General features: G+C 41.7%; 1 protein-coding gene across 1 annotated transcript in view; it reads left to right on the forward strand.

Annotated features, from left to right (window-relative positions):
* Positions 1-27105, forward strand: part of LOC123771234 (filamin protein cher) — a 320443-nt gene that overhangs the window by 272511 nt on the left and 20827 nt on the right. The window contains 8 exon segments of the mRNA XM_069309435.1: positions 369-509; positions 1779-1907; positions 7226-7564; positions 8766-8896; positions 10114-10245; positions 10616-10729; positions 11073-11366; positions 11600-11819. Coding sequence (XP_069165536.1) covers positions 369-509; positions 1779-1907; positions 7226-7564; positions 8766-8896; positions 10114-10245; positions 10616-10729; positions 11073-11366; positions 11600-11819 — 1500 coding nt within the window.

The raw sequence follows: 27105 nt of genomic DNA on the forward strand, positions 1-27105 counted from the left end.
CTTTCCCAAAGCAGCATCCTGTTACCAAACTGGAATTTTCAACTTTCCCTGACTACTACTGAAGCTCAGTAGTAGAAACTTTACTTATTAAGGAAACTTTACTTATTAAGACTACTCATAGCCCAGTTGATAGCGCTTTGGCCTCACATGCGTGGGGTCCACAGTTCAAGACTCCAACAGCCCAGGTGAATGGAATGTTTATTTCCACGGAAGTGTGGATGACAATTTATAAGACACTAGTGAAATGTCTTATAGACTAAACAATGGATAAAATATAGTTGTTGTTAATGGCAAAAGTATGAAACCAGTTCTGAAGTGTGTGTGATTGTTGCAAGCATTTTGAAGTTATAATTAATTTCTTGTTGCAGCTGAAGTCAGGATGCCGTCCGGAGATAAGGATCTTCCAGTGATTGAAGACAATCGTGATGGCACTGTGTCCGTGCGTTACTCGCCTCGTGAGGAGGGACTGCATGAACTTCATGTTAAATACAATGCCGAACATGTCCAAGGTTAGATTTGCCAAGTTTTTAAGTGGCAGCATCTTGACCCATTGCAATAACATTTCATTTATATATAATTTAGCCTTAACGTAATGACACTCTTGATAGACCACTTTACTAAATATAATGAGTACAGTGAAGGACAACTGCATGTGATAGATGGAGATGAAGGAAAGGGGTTTTCTCTTTATTTTTAGTTGTTCGTTAGCCAGGCCGGCTAGATCATGCAAGTGATATTCTCAATTTCATGTAGTCACCTTGCTTGGGATGCTCTGTTTTGTTTTTTTGTTACTTTATACACTGGAGGGCACAGGAACAGGTCTTGGCAGCCTTGGAGTGCTGTAGTTGGTAAGCATTGTTTACATGCTCAGCTCCATTTTCAGCGACACATCTAAGTTCCTGTACTGTATTTAAAAAGCATTAATTTTATTTTGGTATAGAGTGCAAAGTTTGAGTGAATGTTAGATGTGATATCAGTGCCAAATAACATTTGATGCAACAATTTATTGTAAAACGTGTAGCATATTACCGGTACAGTACATAAGATATATCTGTTGTGCGTGGTTGTCTTTTCTGAAGGAGTCATGTTGCACCCTGTCTCTAACTGTACTGATTATGCCTTATTTTCACACTTGGCAGAATAACCAGTTGTAGATCTTTTGGGTGGAAAGTCATATTCAAATCTTATAATGTCAGCACCTTAATACAGGCCTTATTAAACACTTGCTGAATACCTTTATATTTGGTTTATCTGCTGAAGTACAGTAATTGCAATTTACATTGACATACTGTACCTGTATTCTTGGACATCTGTACACTTATTGGTAAGTACTGTAACTGCTATAAGCCTTGCCAGTACTGATGTAGCTGCTACAGTACTTTCTCCTTTCCTTTTTCCTACAGTACTAAAAATTTTCACAGACAAAGTCTTGTCAAATGTGAATGTGGATGCAGTACCCTGTATCAGTGTGACACCATGTTGCAGGTGCACCTCACTCTCACGTTAAACTCTTGCAGTTACTGTGTATCATCTTCAAGAATGTGTGTGTGAAAGAATCAGATGTACGTGAGGAATGAGTTGAGAAACAGGAAAACAAAAAGAATAATTACAAGGTTGATAACTTCAAATTGGCTTTAACTTATAATTAGGGTATTTTGCACATTTATTTTTATATATATTTTAAATACCTTGACTCTAATCAGCAAGAGATGTTCATAATAAAATACTAAATTGTCCTTTGTGTTTTTTAAATTAAAACAAAACTATTTTCTCCCAAGGATCACCCTTCAAGTTCCATGTGGACTCCATTTCCTCTGGGTATGTGACGGCATACGGTAGTGGCCTAGTGCACGGCATCACAGGCGAGCCATGCAACTTCACCATCTCTACCAAGGATGCTGGTGCAGGTAGCTCCACGCTACGTGGTAGGGTCTCCATCTTTTATCTTCTCCTGTATTTCTCCTACATCCTTCAGTGTGAGGTCACCTACCTGATGGCGGTTCTTGGCAATGGGTGTTAAAAGACACACCACTATAAGCCTGGTATTTTCTATATAGGACCTTCCCTACTTCTTGTCCTACAAAATACTCGCTTAATCATCTAAAGATAGAGCCGTGAAATATGAGCGACATTTCCAAGGCACCCAGCTATGGCCCCTTGAAGGTACAAGGTACAACCTCACAGTCTCCCTGAACCTTGACCAGGAGTGTGTTGATGCTGCTGTGTTGTGCCAGTCAACACCCCTCGCTGCAGTTACATCCCCTCCAGTTCTGCCAGTATAACTAATAACTATGGTGTTTAAGCAGATCAGAATTAGTGCGCTAAGCATGACTTATTCATTCTTTGCAGTTTTAAACCTTAGAAGTTGTTAATTACTATGCACACTCGCTTCTTAAATTATGTACACTGTTTTGTTTTTAGCATTTCTTGTTCTAAAGAATATATTTTGAAAGCATATAAATAAACACAATTCTAATTTGATAATATATTCTCTTCAAGTTTGAAATAGTGATAGAAAGTAAATGGCAATTGGCAGTTTTTCAGAGTGGATAATTATCCATATTTATGCCAGAATTTAAAGATGCCAAATCAAAACAAGCTTAGTCATAAAGTCCTTAATCATCAGACTTTGAGTATATGCCTTGTGCTAATTAGCTGGTGTTGTTGCAGCCTTAAATATTAATATACACACACGCACACACACATGATATAAGAATACAGAACTACTGTAACATTTTGAAACATCTCTTGATTAAATTCTTGACTTGAGACAGACACCAGATAATGTAATCAATATAACTTGTATGGTGTTTAATGTTTCTTCAGTAATAATTAATAAAGGGGTTAAATAAATGACATTAGCCAAATTTATATCCAGTGGCATTTATAAAAAATCAGGCTTTTGATTGTATGTAAAAAGTTAATTTTTGAGCAGGACACTTGGTCCCTTAGACACTGTACTTACTGGTCTCCTGGACAGCACTGTGCACAGTAAGGGCAGATAAACATTCCACACTGGTGACCTACTGCTGCACCAACACTGGAGAATACTCTATTTCAGGTTTAACTAAGAGTGTCTAGTGTTATCCTTGCTCTGGTAGGACCAAGCCAGGATGTTTGAAGAGATCCTTGCTATGTAGGTGCAGAGGGTCGACCCTCCCTTACTGTGTGTGATACCAGCATGGTTTTACCTAGGGTAGTAAGCAAGTTGTATAGCTCAGAATAATTATATATGCTCATAGTATTACAGTACCATACTTTATTGTTGCTTCTAAAATTATTACTATCTGCGCTCAGATTATTCAAATTCTGTAAATTGTTTTTCTTTGCCAAGATAAGAGGGAGAAGATACACACTCATTCTCTTTGAGAGGAATGAGAGGCATTTGAACACTTTCCTTCAAAGACACTAGACATTTCCAGGAACATCTTTCTCATCATGTTAACTTTCCCAAGGGTAACACATACGTCATTTGTTGTTTTCTCATTTTCAAGCCACAAGTGGGAATACGTAAAGGTCTGCATACTGATATTTACATTTTTGTCAAAATGTTTTCTTTATGTTTCCTGTGCAAACCTTGCTCTCCTTTCTGTAGTACTGTTATATGTTTACACAATTTCTATTTCCACTTTTCTCCCTCATAATGGAGCTCTACTTTTGTTTTATGTTTAACATATATTATAGCTTGTAATGTTAATGTAGCATGATCATCTTACAGAATATAGTATAGTATATTTAATATGTATCTTGCTAAATCAGAGGTTTCACAAGCCTTCATTGCCTATAATTTTTGTGCTTGTATGTTTTCTGCTGTGAGTTGCTGATTGCAAACTACCTTCAATAGGACAATTAAGGTGAAACTCTTCTGAAAGCAGAGTTTTGGCAGTTCACCGCAAACTATAATTTGAGGCTTATCAACCTGCAATTAAAAAATAACATACCTTTTCTCCCATAATGATCAAAATACTTAGCTATATTATTTTGGCTATGGATTAATTGAAATAATTCTGATAGAAAACTGAAGCTGCCACATTGTGATTCTCAGTAATATTTCTCGTAATGTGTTCAGCGGCCAATTAATGCTCCCCTCATGTAAGTTACAAGCAACCCTTAATTTGCTCACTTTAACTATTGCAAATTTGGAATGAGTGGGTAAGCAATTATTTTCTACGCTTCGAGATGTGCAGATGAATTTTAGTGTTGCGTGTATTTAGCACAATTTATTGAATGACCCACAAAACTAGTGCTGTCTTGGCATTATGTTGGGGTCCCCCCACGTGGTGCATGTTGGGATTATATTCTTGCATGATTACAAATCTCAAACATTTGGGATATAAATGTCCAGTGTATTCTGGACATCATTATATTCTGCATTTGTGGCATGCAGTTTAGAAAATTTTAAATACATTAACTTCTAGTGGTGATTTATTGAATAAAACATTGACTTTTAGAAGTCTCCGGAACACAACTTTTGCACAGTTTGAGGACTGCCTGTATATCAAAAGCTATATTGCAATGAGTTTCTTTATTCACCTTGATATTATCATCAGTAATGTGATCATTCACTAACATGCTGAAGAACTTTAGGCCTCTTTAATATTAAATACTTGCAGAAAATATTAAGCATATGATATTATCACTTGTAAACTTCAGGAAACACCTCTTTGTTTCTTCTCATTTTTTTTTTTTGAGCATTCAGTAGCTCCCCAAGTTTAGTTGTGGAACCACCAAGAATTACCAAACACACCAGACCTCTGAGATAACCTTTGACACCTACCAAGAGCCAGAACCAGACTCTGGTTCACTCTAAGAGGAGAGAGGGGTGGGAGGGAAGCAGGGAATCAGAGATCAACCACAAAACTGGGAAAACCCACGAGGAAACATGGCTACATCAAAGCAAGTGACTACTTGGAGGAAATTAGGCACCCCTTAGGCAAACAAGGCACATAATCAATGCTACAAGAATAACTGTGACTGATGTGTGGGACCACCACCAAATGGCAGTCCAGGTTGCCTGAGGTTTCAGTCAACCTGACCTCCTTCTGATGCTACTTTATTTATTTATTTATTTATTTATTTATTTATTTATTTATATACAAGAATGTAGATTGGGTTTGTGAGGATACATAGCATGGTGTTTACATTCTTGTAAAGCCACCAGTACGTGCAGCATTTCAGGCAGGTCCGTAATCTAATAGATAATTTTAAGTAGGTAAATTCTAGCAAAATTTATAAAATGATAACAGGTACATTGCAAAAAAAAAAAATGAGATGAGAGAGATTAGTAGGTATATTAAAGCACATTGGTAGCTCTGATTGATACCATTGACAGCTTGATTGGTAATTTAACAAAGATTAATAGGCACAATACAGCATATTGATAGCACATACTGTATAAGACAACAGCAATGATCACAATGGTAAAGTTGTTTGGCTTAGATATATAAAGATTGGGGGATTGGGTAGCACTAGATACAGTGCAATTTTAAAGCATAAGATAGGAAACTATGAAGATGAAATTAGGTACATTTTGGTTTTGTTTTTAAATGAGGCAAAAGTTGGACAGCTTTTTAATTCATTAGGGAGTGACTTCCTCCAGCACAGCAGCTGTTGGCGCAACAGCAACACAACTTCATGCGGTAACAATCATTTGCTCTGTTTACTCATGGGTGCTTAATTTCCTTCAAACAGTTGCTTGCTTTACTGTAGCTATACTTTCTGGTAGGTTCCCCAGTTTTGTGGTTGAACTCTGATCCCTTACTCCCCTCTCTCATCATAGAGTGAGCCAGAGTCTGGTCTTGGCTCCTAGTAGGTGATAGAGGAGTCTCAGAGACCTGGTGTTTTGGTTAAGGCTTGTGATAATAATGACATGAACACACATCTGGCAGGTAAGTGCGATGAGCTAACCATAGCCCGTGCTACTTGGAACTTTTTGTTCCGAATAGCTGAATCTATAACAACAACAACAACAATAACATGTAAATATGCAAGGATACAATATAAATCATGTTTATCATATTGCCAAATAAAATAACTCATTCCAATACCTGGCCCGAGGTGTAAATCATGCTCATGTTGCTGAATAATGTAACCCGTTCCCGTACTTGGCTAAAAGAGTAAATCATAAAATAAAAATATAAAAAAGGTACAGCAATTGGCAGTCTGTGCCTCACAGGAGAAAATTACAAAGGCTTCAGTATGCTGAATCAGCTTTGAGTGCAACCCAGTGCTTGAGACGCATGTGGCTTTGCTTTTCTAGTTTATGTCATAATTTGTATTTGAATGTGACCTCAATTATCCAAGACCAAGTAACTTCTGATTACACACCTGTCAAAATTTGTAGTTAGATATATGTTTTTTTATACTTTATTTATATATAAATCCTTAAAAAACTGTATTGCTGTAGGTATTTACATAATTAACTAGTGTGCATTAAATAATGAAGGTTTTGGATAACTTGATAATGACTGGTTCCAGATACTGGTGCAGTATACTTGTGCTCACAGTCTGCCTTTATCTTAAAAATGTTAATTCCATAAACTAACAGTTCTTCCACACTTATGGTAATTAATAATCTATAACTAACAATTATGATTATTTGTAACAGTATATTATTCCTTTAATTTATCAAACATTACACTTTGTAACATAAATTTGCATGATTAGTAAGTATTATTTTCTGATTGCGTATGCCTCCCAAGTTTAGAAAATGGGTTTTATTCCCCTCAAGCATTGCTTAAGCCTGTCCCTAAGACAGCTTTGGGTAGATGTCTTGAAGGTACCTGAAGGCTGCCGACTTGTGAAACAATATCTCGCAGCTCTAGATGAGACACTGGCAGCTTTCAAGTACCACATGTTCCTAAGGTGTCTTAGACAAAGGTCAAAGCAATGTTTGAGGCAAATAATAGCCATTTTCTGTACTTTGGAGGCATAAGCGATCAGAAAATAACACTTATTACCCAGGAACAAAAATTGTTGCATTGTGATTATTAATATTTATTAATTCAAGGTTTATATCAACTTTTATATTTTTTAATATTACAGAATTTAATAACTAAACAATAGCTTTCTAATGATATGTTTGATGAGCATTATACTCATAATTACCCAAGTACTGATCGTGTGTTATAAAGTAGTACATACAGCATTTCAAGTACCATGCAAATTAAAATCCAAACATATTACTAACGGTGTCTGTGGGTGCTTCTTATGCATTGGTATCTAGGTGGTCTTTCTCTGGCTGTGGAGGGATCGAGCAAGGCCGAGATCTCCTGTCATGACAACAAGGATGGCACTGTCTCCGTGTCCTACCTGCCAACTGCCCCCGGCGAGTACAAGGTGTCAGTCAAGTTTGCAGAGAAACATATCAAAGGATCCCCGTACAGTGTCAAAATCACTGGTGAGGGCCGTAAAAGGAACCAGATCAGCGTTGGGTCGCAATCTGAGGTCAGCCTTCCCGGGAAGGTGACTGATTCTGACATCAAGTCTCTCAATGCATCCATCCAGGCACCCTCAGGACTTGAAGAGCCATGCTTCCTCAAGAAGCTTCCCAATGGACACCTAGGTATGCTTTTTTATCTTTATCTTTTATCATTAATTTGTCTTTTATCTTTTTTTTTAGTTTTAATTTGTCTTTTAGATATTTTTATAATCACATGTGTTTTGTCGTGAAGCTCAAAATCAAAATTTGGAATAATGAATCTGGAAGCATTATTTTGTTAAAAATGTTTTAGATGAATGATGTGTGGTAGAATGATGGAAAAACATATTGCTTGAGAGGTTGTTTCAATAAGAGGAGTGGAGAATGGTGTGTAACCTCTTGGCAACATGTTTTGGTTGTAAGTGTATTTTCCAAATATAGGAAAGCCACACTTTTCAATGTAATATACAGTGTAATTTCTTAATGCCAAAAATCCACCTTGCAGTGAATCATGTCTTCTTTAAATAGGTAACAAAATATTTTTGGTGTATGTTAGGCACAGTGTTAAGGGGTATCATCTTTACCAGTTTGGTGTATGTTGAGCGCAGTGTTAAGGAGTATCATCTTTACCAGTTTGGTGTATGTTGAGCGCAGTGTTAAGGGGTATCATCTTTACCAGTTTGGTGTATGTTGAGCGCAGTGTTAAGGAGTATCATCTTTACCAGTTTGGTGTATGTTGAGCGCAGTGTTAAGGGGTATCATCTTTACCAGTTTGGTGTATGTTGAGCGCAGTGTTAAGGGGTATCATCTTTACCAGTTTGGTGTATGTTGAGCGCAGTGTTAAGGGGTATCATCTTTACCAGTTTGGTGTATGTTGAGCGCAGTGTTAAGGGGTATCATCTTTACCAGTTTGGTGTATGTTGAGCGCAGTGTTAAGGGGTATCATCTTTACCAGTTTGGTGTATGTTGAGCGCAGTGTTAAGGGGTATCATCTTTACCAGTTTGGTGTATGTTGAGCGCAGTGTTAAGGGGTATCATCTTTACCAGTTTGGTGTATGTTGAATACAATGTTAAGTGGTATCATCTTTACCAGTCTTATGAGAAGTAGAAAAACTTTGAAATTCATGGTTTCAGATGAAATTGATCCTTTACTCTTAGTAATTCTTTTGTACCATAAGAAATTCTTCAGAGATTATTAGCATTAATGTTTTTGTATCACCATGTGGTAAAATGTAGTATCATGAACATACCGGATTGACTTACCATAAACCTTAATTCAGGATTACAATCTCCACAGCTTAAGAGTTAAGATGGCTTTACATTAACAAGCTTTACTTACATGTAGGTATCTCCTTCACTCCTCGTGAGGTGGGCGAGCACTTGGTGTCAGTGAAGCGTATGGGCACACACATTGCCAACTCTCCGTTCAAGATCACTGTTGGAGAGAAGGAGGTTGGCGATGCCTCCAAGGTTAAGGTATGTTAATGAAAATCCTCAGAGCAGCTGTTATCTTGATAGACTTTACTCTATACTATATATATATTTGGTTAAACATTGTCATTCTTGTGCATTATAATTGTGTTATAATTATAACATGATATTTCATAATGCTGCATATAATTTATTTAATTCATTGTGTTGGGGACAGGCAACTAGTTTATACATACAGTACATATTGGGCTTACATCGAGGTTCCCCCAAAGTCGAATTACTGACCCTTCCCATGATGCAACCCCCACAACAAGCTGACTAACTCCTAGGTACCTATTTATTGCTAGGTGGAGAGGAGCATTAGGTGATAGGAAATGTGCCCAACCATTTCTGTCCCACCCAGAATTAAAACCCGGAATTCTTGATCGTGAGTCGAGATCGAACCCCACTGTACAACCAAGGACCCTTTGTATGATATATTCAGTGTATGACACTTGGCAAAAACAGAATGCAATGTGATGTAGGCATCACTTAGTCCTGTGACAAACAAAATATTTGGTATGATGATACTTATTGGTAAAGATATAATGAGATATAAGCAAGTTAGTTTACAATAGAACAGCTTCATTTATAGACTTGACTTTGACATATGGTCATACTGCTGTGCCATTAATGGGGTACTGAGATGTGTTGCTCAGTCAGGCATAACACCATTTGTTCTTTCCTGTACCTGTAGCAGAGTGGTCTACATCCTAAGCTCACAACTGAGCAACCCAGATTCAATTCTTGGGTAGGACAAAAATTAATGGGCATGTTTTCTTTTACCTGATTCCTCTTGTTTACTTAGCAGTAAATAGGTACCCTGTGAATTAAGCAGTTGTTATAGATTTCATCTGGGGGAAAGTCATTAGTGAGCCTACAGGGTTCTTTCACCTGATGGCTCTGTTCACCTAGCAGTAAATAGGTACCTGAGAGTTAGACAAGTGTTGGGAGTTACATACTGGGAAAGGTCAGTAGTTGACCCATCAATAAGCTTAAGTACAGGCTCCCTATCCCTTGACAATAAGAAATATATATACATAGCTTCTTCCTTGCCTTGGGAGACATTTATAGGCTAGGGGCTCATAATTTCTCCCTGAAAATGAGGCGTGTATTATTAAATTCAAACCTTGTGTCACTTTCAGTGTGAGGCTGGGGAGTGAGGTAGATTGTGTATAATGCAACACTAGTTAAAAGATGAGTGATAATTTTCTCCCATATAGATCACAGGAAAAGCACTGACTGAAGGCGTAACTCACACCGAGAACCAGTTCACCATTGACACCCGTGAGGCTGGTTATGGTGGTCTCTCTCTCTCTGTTGAGGGCCCATCCAAAGCAGATATCCAGTGTAAGGTGAGCACACTGACACTTTGACTAGTAATTTGTTCTGATATAGTTATCTGATAAAGCCCGAAACGCTATGCGTATTAGTGGCTGTAGGTATTGTATGTTCTAGCTCTTATCTATAAATCCAACATTATGTTTGTAAATTAACTATGTATGTACTTTTCCTGAATAAAAAGTTATTTATTTATTATTATTTATTTATTTATTTAGTTCAGGAATGCAAAGATTAGGCAGAAGTGAATAAAAGAGAAAGGTCTAGTATATTCTTGATTATATTAAAATATGACTAAAAACATGTGATATGACAAGTACTAGAGAAATTTGCCTTACTAAAAATACAGTACTGTATTTTAATGCTTGTTTCATTTGATTAAAGGACAATGAAGATGGCACACTAACTATTGGTTACAAGCCTACCGAGCCTGGGTATTATATCATCAACCTCAAGTTTGCCGACAACCACGTACACGGCTCTCCATTCACTGCCAAGGTCAGTCTCCCCAGGTGTTGTCATCATGCACTTCTACACTGCCACTTTTACTCTTTTGTTATGACTCCATCACATTAAGGAAATTGCTGTTAAAGATGGAATAATACTCTAAGTAAATGTTGTGGCTTATTATACGTATACTGTACTTTATACATATTTTTCTGTTATTATCTCTCAATGTATTTATAAATTCTTATTACATTTTGTCTTTATTTGTACAAAATATTTGAAATGGTGCTAGACAGTTGATGTATACAATAATTTGATTTACTGCATAGGTATATTTGAGTAAAGACCATAATTACACTCTGTGAAATCATACAAGAATAAATTTCTGTTTTAGGTGACAGGTGAGGGTACAAACAGGCAGACGGAACGTATCAAGCGCCAGCGAGAAGCGGTTCCACTTACCGAGGTCGGCTCTCAGTGTCGCCTTACCTTCAAACTTCCTGGAATTTCACCATTCGACCTGGGAGCCACCGTAACCTCTCCCGGTGGTGTTACTGAAGGGGCAGAGCTTGGTGAAGTAGAGGATGGGTTGTATGGTGTTAACTTTGTGCCAAAGGAACTAGGAGTCCACACAGTGTCTGTCAAATACCAGGAAATGCACATCCCTGGATCTCCGTTCCAGTTCACGGTATGTATCCTTGGTAGTGAAGAGCACAGAGTGTCAACAATAATGTTAAGAAACACTAAGATGAAAGTGGACTTTAAAGACAAGATTACAGGCAAAATGTTATCTACATTTAAAGTGTACTTTTGTCCTGCTTTTCTACACATCCTTCCTTGCGTTAAGTGTAATTGTGGATATTTTATATATTTATTTATTTATTTAACTTAATCTGTTATGGGAATTGTCTTTGTCCACAGGTTGGACCCTTGAAAGATGGCGGTGCCCATCGTGTGCATGCTGGAGGTCCTGGCTTGGAGCGTGGTGAGCAGAACATGCCAAGTGAGTTCAACGTTTGGACTCGGGAGGCAGGCGCTGGCTCTCTGGCCATTTCTGTTGAAGGCCCCAGCAAAGCTGAGATTGACTTCAAGGACCGCAAGGATGGCTCATGCTATGTTTCTTATGTCGTACAGGAACCAGGTTAGTACAACATTACTATTTTTCAATAGGAGTGTATATTACTGTATTTGCATTGAGGTATAGTACTGTACTTTTAGAAAACTTTTTTTTTTTTTGGTCGACCTGTAGTGTTGTATGATGTTCCTGTAGAAAAAAAGGGGAATAATATAGTGATAGAAGCTTGTAGATAATCTATCAATCAATCAGTCAAGAAGAGTATTGACAAAACTAAAAGACTCAAAAGCCCCAGGCGTTGATGGATTTCAATCCAAAGTCATAAAGGAACTGGCAAATGCACCATGCTTGCCACTGAAACTCCTTTTCAAAAAATCCCTGGACCAAGGGATAGTTCCCTGGATTGGAAATATGCAAATGTTACCCCTATTTTCAAAACGGGCAGAAAGGGCTCGGCAGAAAACTACTGTCCGATCAAAACTGCAACATCTCACAGAGAACAATCTTGTAAAATCAATGCAACATGGGTTTGTTAAAAATAGATCCTGCCTTACTAACCTGCTCACATTTCTGGAAGCAGTAACTGGCTATTCAGACAAAGGACTTCTAGTAGCTGTAGCTTACATGGACTTTGTCAAAGCTTTTGACAAACCGCCTGTGTCAGTGAACTGCTGGTGTCAGTTAATGAACCGCTGGTGTCGGTGGGGGAAGTGGGGGTCGCTAACGAGCGAGTACACTGGTTGAGTGGATATATGCTTGTTTGTTGTTTCCTCTTGGGGAAGTTCTTGGGCTCTGTTTGGTCTTGGGTTGTAATTTTTACCAATAGGGGTTTGTAAGGGTTCTCCTACCTTTCTGGGTGATACCCCTGGTATCACCTAGATGGCAAACATGACTATATTCTCACAAAGTGGAGTGTTTATAAGCCATTTCTCCCTGTGCCTCTCTGAGGGAACCAGGTTCTGGCTCATGGATCCCGGTAGGCAAAAAACTCCAATTAACTGATGCTCTGGACTCGTTCTAGTGGATATTAGTTCGTTAGCTACAGAGAGCCGATGGGGCTTACCTCAGAAAGATCTTGGAGTCAAATGCAACCAGCCATTGAAAGTTGCACAAGTGGGACTAAAGTAAAAGAAAGCCAACCTATGGAATAGTCAAACAAACCTTTGATATCAAGGAAAAGAAGGTAGTTATTCAATTGTATAAATTGAATTTGGACTAGTGTATCCAAGCATGGAGACCTCATCTTCAGAAGAACATCCCTGCTTTGGAGAAAGCTCAACACCAGGTGACATAAAACCCAGAGCTAAGTCAACTCTGATACCAGGAATGGTGAGGACCACAGGGCTAACAACACCACAAACCAAACATGAGAGGGCGGATCTCATGGAAACTTTTAAAATACTGAACAATTTGGAGGATATTGCTCTAGACAACTTCTTTAATAGGTCATATGTAACACAAACAAGGAGCAACAGTTTCACGCTTAACAAGCCACAGTGTAAGACAGAAAACAAGTGATGCTTTTTCACTCATAGGGGTTATAAACCCATGGAACTACCTTCCCACCAAAGCCGTAAATGCCACACCATTATAGCAATTCAAATTCCAGATGGACAATATCTTCAGGACACATTTGGGGACCTCTGACAAGCAGATGGCTTCCTGTTCACATCAAGGCCACTAGTGAAATAGATGGTGGCCCTCAGGTAAATTCTGGTAAATTCTCAGAAGTGAAATGGTTGGTGCCAAGAGCTAATCATTACTGCCCACAAATCCATATTGATGAGATATGAGAGGGGAGAAGGGCATATAAGTGTGTTAGTGGCTTTGACAAAATGTACAAATTAATCATCAAAATCTGTACTAAAACAACCCATTGTACACTCTTGAATATATAAATAAATAAATAAATAATTTAAATAAAAACACTTAACGTGACAGATTTTTGCAAGTTGTAGATAACTTTGTCTGCAGCCAGTTTTAGTATTTTATGATTGTTACCAAACCCGACTCATTGATGTTATCTATTGTCATGAAGGCCAGTTAAAGTAACCCTTGTTATAAACTTAACTTTCTCCACTACTGTCATCATCACCATCACATCTATTACAGCAGATAACAGAGCCAACTAGGAATGAAAATATTGTAGACCTGGTCTTCACAAACAATGAAGCCATAATCAAGGACATTACGATCTCAGACACCACATACTTAGACCACAAGCTCATTGTAGTACAGACTAACATCAGTAGTACTCATAATAGAACTAAAACTATTATCAAGCGAGAGGGGTTATTCAGTAAATTCAGTTTTAACAATAAAAGGGTAGACTGTGAAAAAATAAACAAGGAACTTATAAACATTCAATGGGAAATTGTTCTACATAATAAAAATTGCACACAAGTAATAGAACAACTGACTTCTGAAGCTTATAAAGTCTGAAACATGTTCCTTTGTGGAAAGCCAGAAAGAGGTCTAACGTAAGAAGAGGACGCAAACGACATTACAAAAAAAAAAAAGGAAAAAATAATGGAAATGCTTAAGCAGACACAACTTCCCCTACAAAGAAGGAATAATTTAAACAGGGAGATTGAAGAAATTGAGCAGAGACTAAAGTATTCAAATCAGATTGAAGAAATGCAACTAGAACAGAAAGCAGTACAAGAGATAAAGAAAAAACTAAAGATTTCTTCACATATGTTAAATCAAAAGCAAAACCCACTGCCAGTATTGGACCTATTCATACAAATGAAGGTTCATACACTGAGGATGACAAAGAATTAGTGAAATCCTAAAAAAACAGTATGCAGACATGTTTAGCACTCCGATAAACAGCATGAAAGTGGAAGATCGGGACAACTTCTTTATTCGTGATATTCAAATCCTTGTAAATATAACTGATATCAACACGAGCGTGGCAGATTTTGAAAGAGAAATAGACAACATGCCCATGCACTCAGCCCCAGTTCCAGACTCATGGAATTCAATATTTATAAAGAAATGCAAAGTGCCAGTAGCACAGGCACTCAGTATAGTGTGGAGGAAGAGCTTGGACACAAGGGATACGCTTAAAGCAGCAGACATAGCTCTTCTACACAAGGAAGGAGCAAGGCATTGGCTAAGAATTATAGACCAGTTGCACTAACATCCCATATAATAAATGATTTTGAGAGAGTGATCAGGAGTTAGGTCACCAGTTTCATGGAAACCAATGACCTTCACAATCCAGGCCAACATGGATTTAGAGCAAGAAGATCATGCCTCTCGCAGCTGCTTGACCATTACGACAAAATCACTAAGGCATTAGAAGAAAAACAAAATGCAGATGCGGTATACACGGATTTCACAAAGGCATTCGACAAATGTGACCATGGAGGGAAGGGAGGGAATTATCAGGAGAAAGCACCAAGCCTTTACAACTATATAGCACTGGAAAGGGATCAGGATAAGGATTTGGGATGAGATGGGAATAAGTCAACGGGAATAACAGGTAAAGTAGGACGGTGGATATTAAATTTTCTGTCGAACAGAACACAAAGAGTAACACTCAACCAAATAAAATTGAGTCCAAGCGCAGTTAAATGCTCTGTACCTCACGATAGTCCTTGTACCACTGGTTTTCTTTATTCTCATATCAGATATAGACAAAAATACAAGTCATAGCTTTGTATCATCCTTTGCAGATGACAAAAATTAGCATGAAATTTACCTCTGCCGAAGATATTGAAAAACTGCAAGAAGATATTAATAAAGTTTTTGACTGGGCAGCAGATAGTAACATGATGTTTAACAGTGATAAATTCCAGGTACAGTGGTACCTTCGTTTTCTGTGGGGTAGCCGATACGGCTCCCTGGAGCTTATCGGGCTAATGTATGTTATATTAGACCGGGATATTAGCTAAGGAGTTCAGGGACCAGCACAAGAACCTGGCCCCTTCAGAGAGGTTTCAGGGAGCAATGGCCCTGGAAAACCCCCCTGTGGTTGGGGTTTTCCTTATCTGCCATCAACCGGGGTTTGCACCCAGAAAGGTAGGTATAACAAAACAAACCCAACATGGTAAAAAACTAAAACAAAAAACCGAACAGAGAGGTAGAAACTCCCTACAATCCCAAGGAAACAGGCAAACAAGCAAACATCACACTTTACTGCTGCGCCGATTGTCCACGTAGCCCTCCCCGCCCTGAGAGAGGGAGGGGGGAGCCCTGGACCTACCATGCCGGCTGCCTAGCATTAGTTCGTAAGCTAATGTCAACTGGGATAGACGCTTCTCTGGCCTCAGTTTCCTAGGGGGTGTTTGCCTTGTGTGGCGTTCACTGCCGTGTGTTGTGTTGTGCGGTTGCCAGGAGTACTTCATCAGTGCCAGGGCTGCATGCGCTTAGTGGCTGACTTCCCTAAGTGCCCTGTGAGAACTGCCCCTGCGTGACAGGGTTATCTTCCCAGGGGCGTTCGAGAACCATTCCCGCAGAGGTTCTTGCTGCTCGGCATTTGCCTCGCCAAGGGCGAGGCAAACAGGGGTTACTTGAGTGTTGGGGCCCTTGTTTGGTCCTGGGTAGGGACTGGTATTGTGCTGGTTAGGGCGTCAAGGTGTTGTGCGACCTGCCACCTAAGCGGCGACCGGTTTCTGTTGCCTCTGGAGACGGTGTACTTTTGCGGGGGTTTTCTTTTATTTTTATTTTCATTTGCCTGGTGGGGGTCTGCCTAGTGTGGCTATAGTTCCACTGGTAGTGTTTGCTGGCCCTCTGCTAGGCCCCCGTGATTGTACATGACACAGGGGTTTTCAGTGTTGTCCTCTACCCCCTTGTTATTTTTGGGTGTTTAACCGATTAGCAACACCTTGCCCGGGCTTCCCGTAGTTGTTACCCCTACGGGCCTTGGAAACCCCTGTCGGGGCTCGGTGGACCATTGAATGTGTCTTCCAGGTCCCAACCCGTCTTGTACGGGATCGTTGGTTGTTGTGCCCTTGTCTCCGGGTGACAGTCGCCACTTTTACCTCCGTCATGTTGCCTGTTGGGTCACTGACGCCTTGACCCGGAGTTTTGCAAGAGAGATTCTCTGCTTGTTCTCCAGTACTCTCCTGATGTTATTACTGTTCAGAGTACAGGCGGCATCCGTGTTGCAAGCTAGGTTAGGTTGCTGCAACACGCTAGGTTGGCTTCCCACTCGGATGTTTGCCTCTGTCTGGGTTTTCTGCTTCTGGGCTGAGTTTTTCGCCCATCCAGTCTGCTTGCTTCCCACTTTTGCTGGCGTGTTTTTGAATCTTTTGTGTCCGTCACAGCCCTCTGTTCTGGTGGCCATTTTCTTCTGCCAGTTTCCCAGCGTGGCCACCAGGGCGGCATTGCGGTTTGTTTACATGCACCTGGGTGTGCGAGCGAGCGTCTTGGGTGAGTTTTTCACTTTTTTCAGGGGTTTTATTCTCCTGTTGTCGTTTCTTTGCTTTTCTGGTGTTTTCTGCCCATTTCCTGTTCCTCTGGGAACGTTTGAGTGTTGATTTTACATCGGGTTTTCCATTTTGTCTGTTTTGGGTCTGGGCCCTTGGGTTTGGGCTCAGTGTCCCCCGTATGTTATGCTTGCTCCCACACTTTGTCCCTCGGTTTTCGGTCTGTTTTGACTGTTTCCCTGGGGGTTCAGTCTGGGGCTGTGCTTTGCCTTTCTGTGGTGTATCTCCGCCGGCAAATGTGGTGGTTTGGGCTCCCCCTGATTCGATACCGGTTTCCTTTGGGTTCTTTGGTTTCGTTCTGGAGGTTTCTTCCTCTTGGGCCCCCTTTGTGGGTTCAGGGGGCTTTGTTTCCTCGTGTGTGACCCGGTTCTGCTTTCTGAGGTTCTGGGGTCTTCCTGGCTTGCAGACTGATCTTTTTGGGTCTTGGCACATGTTGTGGTCGTGCTGGGATTTTGGGGTTTTGTTGTCGAGGTGGGCCTTTTGATGCAATTTTGTGCCTTCTTCACCTGGCTGGCGTTGTGCTCTCTGCCCACTGGTTGGCAGCTTGTAATTTTCTTTTCACGTGTGTGTGTACACCTGTGCATGTACATGTGTACACTGTGTGTGTGTGTGTGTGTGTGCACATGTGTATGTGCATACGCATGTGTACTCACCTAAGCGTGTACACAGGTGTGTACACACACCTATGTGTGTGTAACATACCTTGTGTGTATGTGTATATGTATGTGTATGTGTATATACATAATATATATGTATATATCTGTATATGTGTATGTATACTTTTTCTTTCGGAAGGGGCTCTGTTCCCTTCTCTGTTGACGGGGCACTGAGGGAGCAGCTTGCTCTGCTGACTCTCGCTTGGTCCCGCAGTTAATGGGCGCTTTTGGTTGTCTTCCGGCCTCTGGTGGTGGCGGTGGACGGCTTCTCCCTCTTTAGGGGGTTCAGGGCTGGCGGGGTGGGCTTCTTCCCCTGCGCTTCGTCATGTCATCTTCGTGGGTGCATTGGACGTGGTCGATCCGCCCCGTCCTTCTGGGGTTCCCGTCTGCTCTATGCAGACATGGGCCTGTCGAATCCACGGTTCTTCTGGACTTTTTCAGTCTGCGCCCTGGATTCTATGCCCTCATCGAAGGACTGTTGTCTCTTGTCCAGCTTTTGTTGGGGCCAGGTGCCTGGATGGTGGCCCTGGACCTCTCCAGGTCAATTCTTGGCACGTTCTTCTCCAGTTTTCCGGGACTGGCACAGTTGGTGGTGGGGCTTTAGGCTTACCGCTTTTGTTGCCTTCCCTATTTTGTAATTGGCACTTGGTGTATTTACGTATCTTTACCGGATCTTGGTGCCCTGTCTGAGTCTGCTTGGGATTCGGTGTCTGGCCTACCTCAACGACTGGCTGGTGTGGGCTCTCAGTCGGTCCGCTTGTCTGCTCACCAGGGGTGTGGTTCTTTCCAGATCGCCAGGTTTGGTTTTCTGGTGATCTGGAGACCGGTTTGTTCCGTCCCGGGTTTGGACCTGGCTGGGTCTTGTTTAGGGCTCTTGGGCCACTCCTTGTCTTTCCCTCCAGAAGTGTTGCCTTCGGCTGTTCATGAGGGGGGTCCCGGGTTGCTCAGCAGTTGCTCAAGCAGTTGTGCAGGAGTCTGAACTTCGACGTGCTGGTCTGCCCTGGGGGTCGGGTTTGGCTTCGGAGACTCCCCTTCCGCCTCTCTTGCAATCGTTGGGTTCGTTCCTCTGGGGATCTTGTGTTGGTGCTGCGTCACCAGCTTCCTCTTTGGGGTTTTCGTGGTTCTGTACCTTGGTACCTCCCCCGAGCCTTTGCTCGATGTGTTCACGGACGGGTCATCTCTCAGCTGGGGCTTTGTGACCAGTGCTCACCAGGACGGCCAGGGATGGTAGGATCTGTCCGTCTGTCGGGCTAACAGCACGGTTCGGGAGTTCGTGGCTGTCTGGTTTGCGCTTCGGAGGGTTTGGGTCACTCGGTGCTCTACCATTCAGCTCCATTCGGACTGTTCTCTGGCGGTTCTTTGCCAGACCCACAGGATTTCTCTGTGGGTCCGTATTATTTGGTTAATATTCCTGGTCCTGGTCATTCATGTGTGGCTTTGGGTCACAGGTTGCAGCCAGTTGTCTCGACTTCGAGTTTATGTGCATGTGGCGACTGCCTCCTGGGTAAGTCCCTGTTTTACTTGTCTTTAGTTATGTAACTCTAGGGAGCCAGAGGGGCTTCCCACAGAAAACCAGCATTGAATGTAATGAAACTCCATATTCTGACCCCCGGAGGCTCCTTGGTACCCTCCCTCCCTCCGGTCGATGGTTTTGTGTTGATGTTTAGCCTCCGAACTGAGGTGTGAGTAGCTGGCACAGGGGATCCGGGCTTCCCCCCCTTCCCCATCCCTCCCGGGGAGGGGAGGGCTGCACGTACAAGCGGCAGCGGTGAATGACTTTTGCTTGTTTGCTTGTTTTCTTATGTTTTTAGGGAAGTTCTGTCTTTCTGTTTGGTCTTCGGTTGCAATTTCTTACCAGGTGGGGTTTGTTTTGTTATGCCTTCCTTTCTGGGTGCCTAACCCTAGTCGATGGCAGACATGGAATGCTCATAAAGACATGGGGGTTTCTGTAAGCCATTGCTCCCTGTGCCTTTCTGAGGATGCCAGGTTCTAATGGGTGGTCCCCAGTAGGCAGAACTCCATTTGACTGATGCCCCAGACTAATACTGTATAGCATATATCAGTCCAATATCTCCAGGGAGGCTCCGGGGTTCACCCAGAAAATGATGTTCATTACATTCAACGCTGGTTTTTTGTACATTTGTCAACATTGGACACCAAAATTGGTTCCCTACTTGTTAATGTATAATAAAGCACTCCTACAAGTGCTCTTAGCAGTCAATAAATACTTGTATGGAGGCATATTTTTCTTAATGAGCTACTACATTTAAGCCATCAAAAATGGCCTGCAGTGTATCTAGTGTACATTAAATATACTGTAGTTATGCAATATTAGTCCAAATTATGTGTCCTTTCTGTAGTGTAATTACTTAAGTGTAGTTACAGGATTAGAGCTACACTCTTGGTGTCCTGTCTTCCTGGTACTCTGTCATATGACACTTTGAAACTACTGACAGTTGTGGCCTCCTCCACCTTCTCCCCTAACTTGTTCCAACCGTCTATCACTATACAAAAGTGAACTTTCTAATGTTTTTTGGCAGCTCTGTTTCCTTAGTTTGAATCAATGACCTCTTCTTGAAGTTTACATTCCCACATTCTTAGAAACAGTAACCAGGAATTCTGATAAAGGCCTCCCAGTAGATATAGAATATATGGATTTCACTAAAGCTTCTGATAAGGTACCACACAAAAGACAAGCAAGGAAATTACAAGCACGTGGAATAAACGGTAGATCAAAATGGATCAAAAAGTGGTTAAAACAAAGAAAGCAAAGGGTCGTCCTTAACAGAAATAAATCTGACTTGTTGGCCCCAAAATGAAACTGCAAGGTTCCATTTTAGGGCCAGAAATATACTGGCCCTAAATGTTTTAAATGCTCTTTTTGTCATCTACATCAATGACATAGTTGATCATATTACAAATCACATAATCAAATTTGCAGATGACATAATTTATTGTAAAGTGACAATGATATTGAGGCCTTACAAAGAGATATATATGGACTCTACAAATGGTCAGAAGACTCGCAAATGCTTTAAAAAATGCAAGACCTTGCATGTGGGAAATAAAAATGCATGACACAACTACCAAATTAACAACACTACCTTGCAGTAGATTAATGAAGAAAAGGACTTTGGAGTCAGAACCCACTAACCAGTGAAGTTGCACAAGTGGGAGGTGTAGTCAAAACGCAAACCAAACTCTAGGAATAATCAAATGAAATTTTGACTTCAACGAATAGAAGGCAGTTGTACAACTGTATAAATCTCTGGTGTGCCCACACCTGGATTATTATATCGAAGCATTGACACTCCATCTTCAGAAAGACATATCTGCTTTTGAGAAAGTTCAGCACTGAGTGACTGACATCATTTCTGAACTAAGTTGACACATACCAAGAATGGTTGAGGGCCACAGGGCTGACAACAATGTAAACCAGACCTTACAGAGCTCACTTCTTTGAAACTTTTAAAATACTGAACAATTTAGAGGATGTTGATGCAGACAACTTCTTCAAAAGGTCAGATGTAACACAAACAGTGAGCAACAGTTTCAAGCTCAACAAGCCACAATGTAGACAACAAGCAGAAGATGCTTTTTCATCCATAGAGTTATAAACCCATGGAATTGTCTATCCACCAAACCCTTAAATGCCAAAACACTGCTGAATTTTAACATCCAGCTGGACAGAATCATCAGGACAAAGTAAAGGACTTTTGACAAGCCACAGGCTTCATGTCCTCATTGAGGCCACTAAAGAGATAGTGGCCTTCAGGCAAATCAGGTAAATCAGATTAGGTTGTAGTTTCAAGAATTCTTTATCAATTTTGTCAATTCCTGTCACTATTTTGTATATAGTGATATCGTCTCTTTTTTTTTCTTCGATCTTCTAGCTTTGGCATATTTAACATATCTAGCCTCTCCTCGTAGCTTTTGTTTTTCAGCTCCCAGAAGCCATTAACCCAGTGCACTCCATTCCCTTCCATAAATAGGCCTCATCTGTCCTAAAATATATATCATAATGTCTTCATCTTGAGAACACAGCTTTTATATCTATGTTGGATGCCTACCAAGGTAGAGTTCTACTACAGTGCTGACAAGGTTATCAGCAGTTAGTTACATTATGCTCCCTAAGGTGCTGAAGAGGCTTTGGGTGCTGGAGTGGTGCTACAGGTAGATGAAACATGCTGGAAGAGATCTTAAAGACATAGGAGAGATGATGGATAGCGTGAAGGTGGTTTAGAGCGGATAGATAGGAGCTACTTAAGTGGTTTTTTAAGTAGAGGGCAGGAGGTTCTGGAGGTGTCGAGGTGTAGGCAAGGTGCTGGATGGATGTACTGATAGAGGAAAGATTCTGAAGGGGTGTTTGGGGTAGAGAGTTGATGTAGGGATGTTGGTGGTAGGGTATGGTGAGGTGTTAGGGTAGAGGGGAGGTGATGGTAGAGGGTGAGGTACTGTAGGAGTGTGGAGATATAGTGGGTAGTAGGGGGTGGGCAAAGGGTGGTGGTTGATGGTATGGAGCCAAGCCAAGCAGCCTCCCACGTTGTTACAAAGATAGGCGGTGACCACCCACTTTGTAAGTGTCCATCCTAGACCAACTTAGGCACTGCAGTTTATACTAGTAATGTTGGAAGTTAGTGACTAGAGGGGGATCTGAGGTATGGGTATGGTGGCTGCAGGGAAAATCAGAGCTGTGGTTCATATTTCTGGAGGAGATCTGATGTGTTGAGGTCAGTGAAGGGGGTTCTCTGATGTGTTGAGGTCAGTGAAGGGGGTTCTGAGGTATGGGGCAGGATCTCAGGAGGATACATCAAAATGTGAATGTGGCAAGTGAAGGTGGTGTCTTGAGGTAAAGTTAAGGTCTCTGAATGAGGTGAGGGTGGTTGCTGCCTGAATGAGGTGAGAGTGGTTTTAAGCTCCAAGCTACGAATTATATACTGTTGATTGAGGTTGGCAGGTGGGTGGAGGTTGGCAGGACGACGAGTGTGTATTATTAGCACCATGAAGGGTTCTGGTGGTGGTTTCTATGCAGGTAAGGTTTTGAAGAGCCCCTCGTGCCTTAATTAGCGTGGGGTGGTGGATGGCAGGTGTGACCAGCAAGTTCATATAAATACTCACCTGAGGGGGTGTTGGTTGGTGATGGAGGGGGGGGAGTGAGAATACTAGTAGTGTTTAAAATTACTCAAAGAGTTCTTGTTTGCCATATTTTTATCTCGGGAGATATGATATAGTACAGCACTGGGTATATGGAGAATGAATATTTTGTTATTTCTGTCTTAAACAAGTCTTACCCCTGAGAGGAAGGACTCTCACCACCCACTAGAATATAAAATTGTGACCGCAGCTCCATCCTCACTTTCAATTATAGATGTCAAAAAGCAATAATATGATAAATCATTATACCATTCAGCTGAAAATAAAGTCATGGCTAAAGAGCTGAATCTTGCTCATTAGCAAACACAGGTTGATAAATACACAAAGACAACTAGGTGAGTACACATACAACTGTCTATACTAACACATTCCATTCTACAGATATTTACTTTACAAGTTTGTATTGTCAAATCCAGAAGAAGTATGAAACAGTATAAAGAACAGCACAATATGTATGGGAGGTTGGATAACACCACTAAAAATAACCACCTTTCACACATCTACTATAAAAGCACATGACAGTAACTCCTTGATGTAGCCTCATGTTAATAATGCATGACAGCAGCTCTCAGACATAGTCTCGTGTTAACGATGCATGACAGCGGCTCTCAGACATAGTCTCGTGTTAACGATGCATGACAGCGGCTCTCAGACATAGCCTCGTGTTAACGATGCATGACAGCAGCTCTCAGACATAGTCTCGTGTTAACGATGCATGACAGCAGCTCTCAGACATAGTCTCGTGTTGACGATGCATGACAGCGGCTCTCAGACATAGCCTCGTGTTAACGATGCATGACAGCGGCTCTCAGACATAGCCTCGTGTTAACGATGCATGACAGCAGCTCTCAGACATAGTCTCGTGTTGACGATGCATGACAGCGGCTCTCAGACATAGCCTCGTGTTAACGATGCATGACAGCAGCTCTCAGACATATCCTCGTGTTGACGATGCATGACAGCGGCTCTCAGACAAAGCCTCGTTGACGATGCATCACAGCGGCTCTCAGACAAAGCCTCGTGTTGACGATGCATGACAGCAGCTCTCAGACATAGCCTCGTTGACGATGCATCACAGCGGCTCTCAGACAAAGCCTCGTGTTGACGATGCATGACAGCAGCTCTCAGACAAAGCCTCGTGTTGACGATGCATGACAGCGGCTCTCAGACATAGCCTCGTGTTGACGATGCATGACAGCAGCTCTCAGACATAGCCTCGTGTTGACGATGCATGACAGTGGCTCTTAGACATAGCCTCGTGTTAACTATGCATGACAGCAGCTCTCAGACATAGCCTCGTGTTAACGATGCATGACAGCAACTCTCAGACATAGCCTCGTGTTGACGATGCATGACAGCAGCTCTCAGACATAGCCTCATGTTAATGATGCATGATAGTGGCTCTCAGACATAGCCTCGTGTTAATGATGCATGACAGCGGCTCTCAGACATAGCCTCGTGTTAACGATGCATGACAGCTGCTCTCAGACATAGCCTTGTGTTGACGATGCATGACAGCTGCTCTCAGACATAGCCTCGTGTTGACGATGCATGACAGTGGCTCTCAGACATAGCCTCGTGTTGACGATGCATGACAGCTGCTCTCAGACATAGCCTCGTGTTGACGATGCATGACAGCTGCTCTCAGACATAGCCTCGTGTTGACGATGCATGACAGTGGCTCTCAGACATAGCCTCGTGTTGACGATGCATGACAGCTGCTCTCAGACATAGCCTCGTGTTGACGATGCATGACAGCTGCTCTCAGACATAGCCTCGTGTTGACGATGCATGACAGCAGCTCTCAGACATAGCCTCATGTTAATGATGCATGACAGCAGCTCTCAGACATAGCCTCATGTTAATGATGCATGACAGCAACTCTCAGACATAGCCTTGTGTTGACGATGCATGACAGCAGCTCTCAGACATAGCCTCATTGATGATGCATGACAGCAACTCTCAGACATAGCCTCATGTTAATGATGCATGATAGTGGCTCTCAGATATAGCCTCGTGTTAATGATGCATGACAGCAGCTCTCAGACATAGCCTCATGTTAATGATGCATGATAGTGGCTCTCAGACATAGCCTCATGTTAATGATGCATGATAGTGGCTCTCAGACATAGCCTCGTGTTAATGATGCATGATAGTGGCTCTCAGACATAGCCTCATGTTAATGATGCATGATAGTGGCTCTCAGACATAGCCTCATGTTAATGATGCATGATAGTGGCTCTCAGACATAGCCTCGTGTTAATGATGCATGATAGTGGCTCTCAGACATAGCCTCGTGTTAATGATGCATGATAGTGGCTCTCAGACATAGCCTCGTGTTAATGATGCATGATAGTGGCTCTCAGACATAGCCTCGTGTTAATGATGCATGATAGTGGCTCTCAGACATAGCCTCGTGTTAATGATGCATGATAGTGGCTCTCAGACATAGCCTCGTGTTAATGATGCATGATAGTGGCTCTCAGACATAGCCTCGTGTTAATGATGCATGACAGCGGCTCTCAGACATAGCCTCGTGTTAATGATGCATGACAGCGGCTCTCAGACATAGCCTCGTGTTAATGATGCATGACAGCGGCTCTCAGACATAGCCTCGTGTTAATGATGCATGATAGTGGCTCTCAGACATAGCCTCGTGTTAATGATGCATGATAGTGGCTCTCAGACATAGCCTCGTGTTAATGATGCATGATAGTGGCTCTCAGACATAGCCTCGTGTTAATGATGCATGATAGTGGCTCTCAGACATAGCCTCGTGTTAATGATGCATGATAGTGGCTCTCAGACATAGCCTCGTGTTAATGATGCATGATAGTGGCTCTCAGACATAGCCTCGTGTTAATGATGCATGATAGTGGCTCTCAGACATAGCCTCGTGTTAATGATGCATGATAGTGGCTCTCAGACATAGCCTCGTGTTAATGATGCATGATAGTGGCTCTCAGACAATGCCTCGTGTTAATGATGCATGATAGTGGCTCTCAGACATAGCCTCGTGTTAATGATGCATGATAGTGGCTCTCAGACATAGCCTCGTGTTAATGATGCATGATAGTGGCTCTCAGACATAGCCTCGTGTTAATGATGCATGATAGTGGCTCTCAGACAATGCCTCGTGTTAATGATGCATGATAGTGGCTCTCAGACATAGCCTCGTGTTAATGATGCATGATAGTGGCTCTCAGACATAGCCTCGTGTTAATGATGCATGATAGTGGCTCTCAGACATAGCCTCGTGTTAATGATGCATGATAGTGGCTCTCAGACATAGCCTCATATTCATTATGCAGGACAGTGCCTCTACTTATCCTTCCTTTGTCCTGTATTGGGGTCGACTTGTTTCCTTTTAAATCTATCTTGCTGTAACACCACTCTTTGTACCACCCCTATCATGGAACACTACTATAATGGAACACTAAACTAATAATGTAAACACTACTTATCCTGAGTAACACTTCCCCATCGGTTGCACTTGGTAACACTGTTATGAGCTGACATATGATGGTTACACCGGAACCAAAAGATACACTGCCAATAAGGAAATGCTAACACAAGGATTAAATACGCTGCCACCATCTGCCTTTGATCATTGAAACTATATCAAGCAACGAGGCAAGAAACATTGCTTGACTTGGAGAGTACTTTCTATGACTGTCATTAATTATGAAAACGGTTGTCAGCCACTATATCCAAAAAGCTAAGAGGATTCAACAATTGACACAGACAGGAAATTTAACATGAGTTTATTGAGACCAAAATTATGTCAATCACCACTTAGAAATCCTACTCTAACACTGGTAAAAAGTTAAGAAATTTGGACATGGAACAAAACCTCAGAGATCACACACATTACCTTAAAACCTCTGTTTCTCCCTGGCTGAGATGTTCTTCACAGCCCTCTCTGGGCCCCGGTGTCCGGCACTCTGTCTTTTCTAAGTCCCTACAGGACCTCTATATACAACCTCCACAGGGGGAGGGGGAGATCTGCTGTTGCTACCTGCCCCAAGAATGTAAAAGATCGGCCACACGTGTACAAACACTCAAGAAGTATTTCAATAAGCTTGTTTGACATTCACCATACAC

The sequence above is a fragment of the Procambarus clarkii genome, chromosome 65 (assembly GCF_040958095.1).
Source record: "Procambarus clarkii isolate CNS0578487 chromosome 65, FALCON_Pclarkii_2.0, whole genome shotgun sequence".
NCBI classification, from domain to species: domain Eukaryota; kingdom Metazoa; phylum Arthropoda; class Malacostraca; order Decapoda; family Cambaridae; genus Procambarus; species Procambarus clarkii.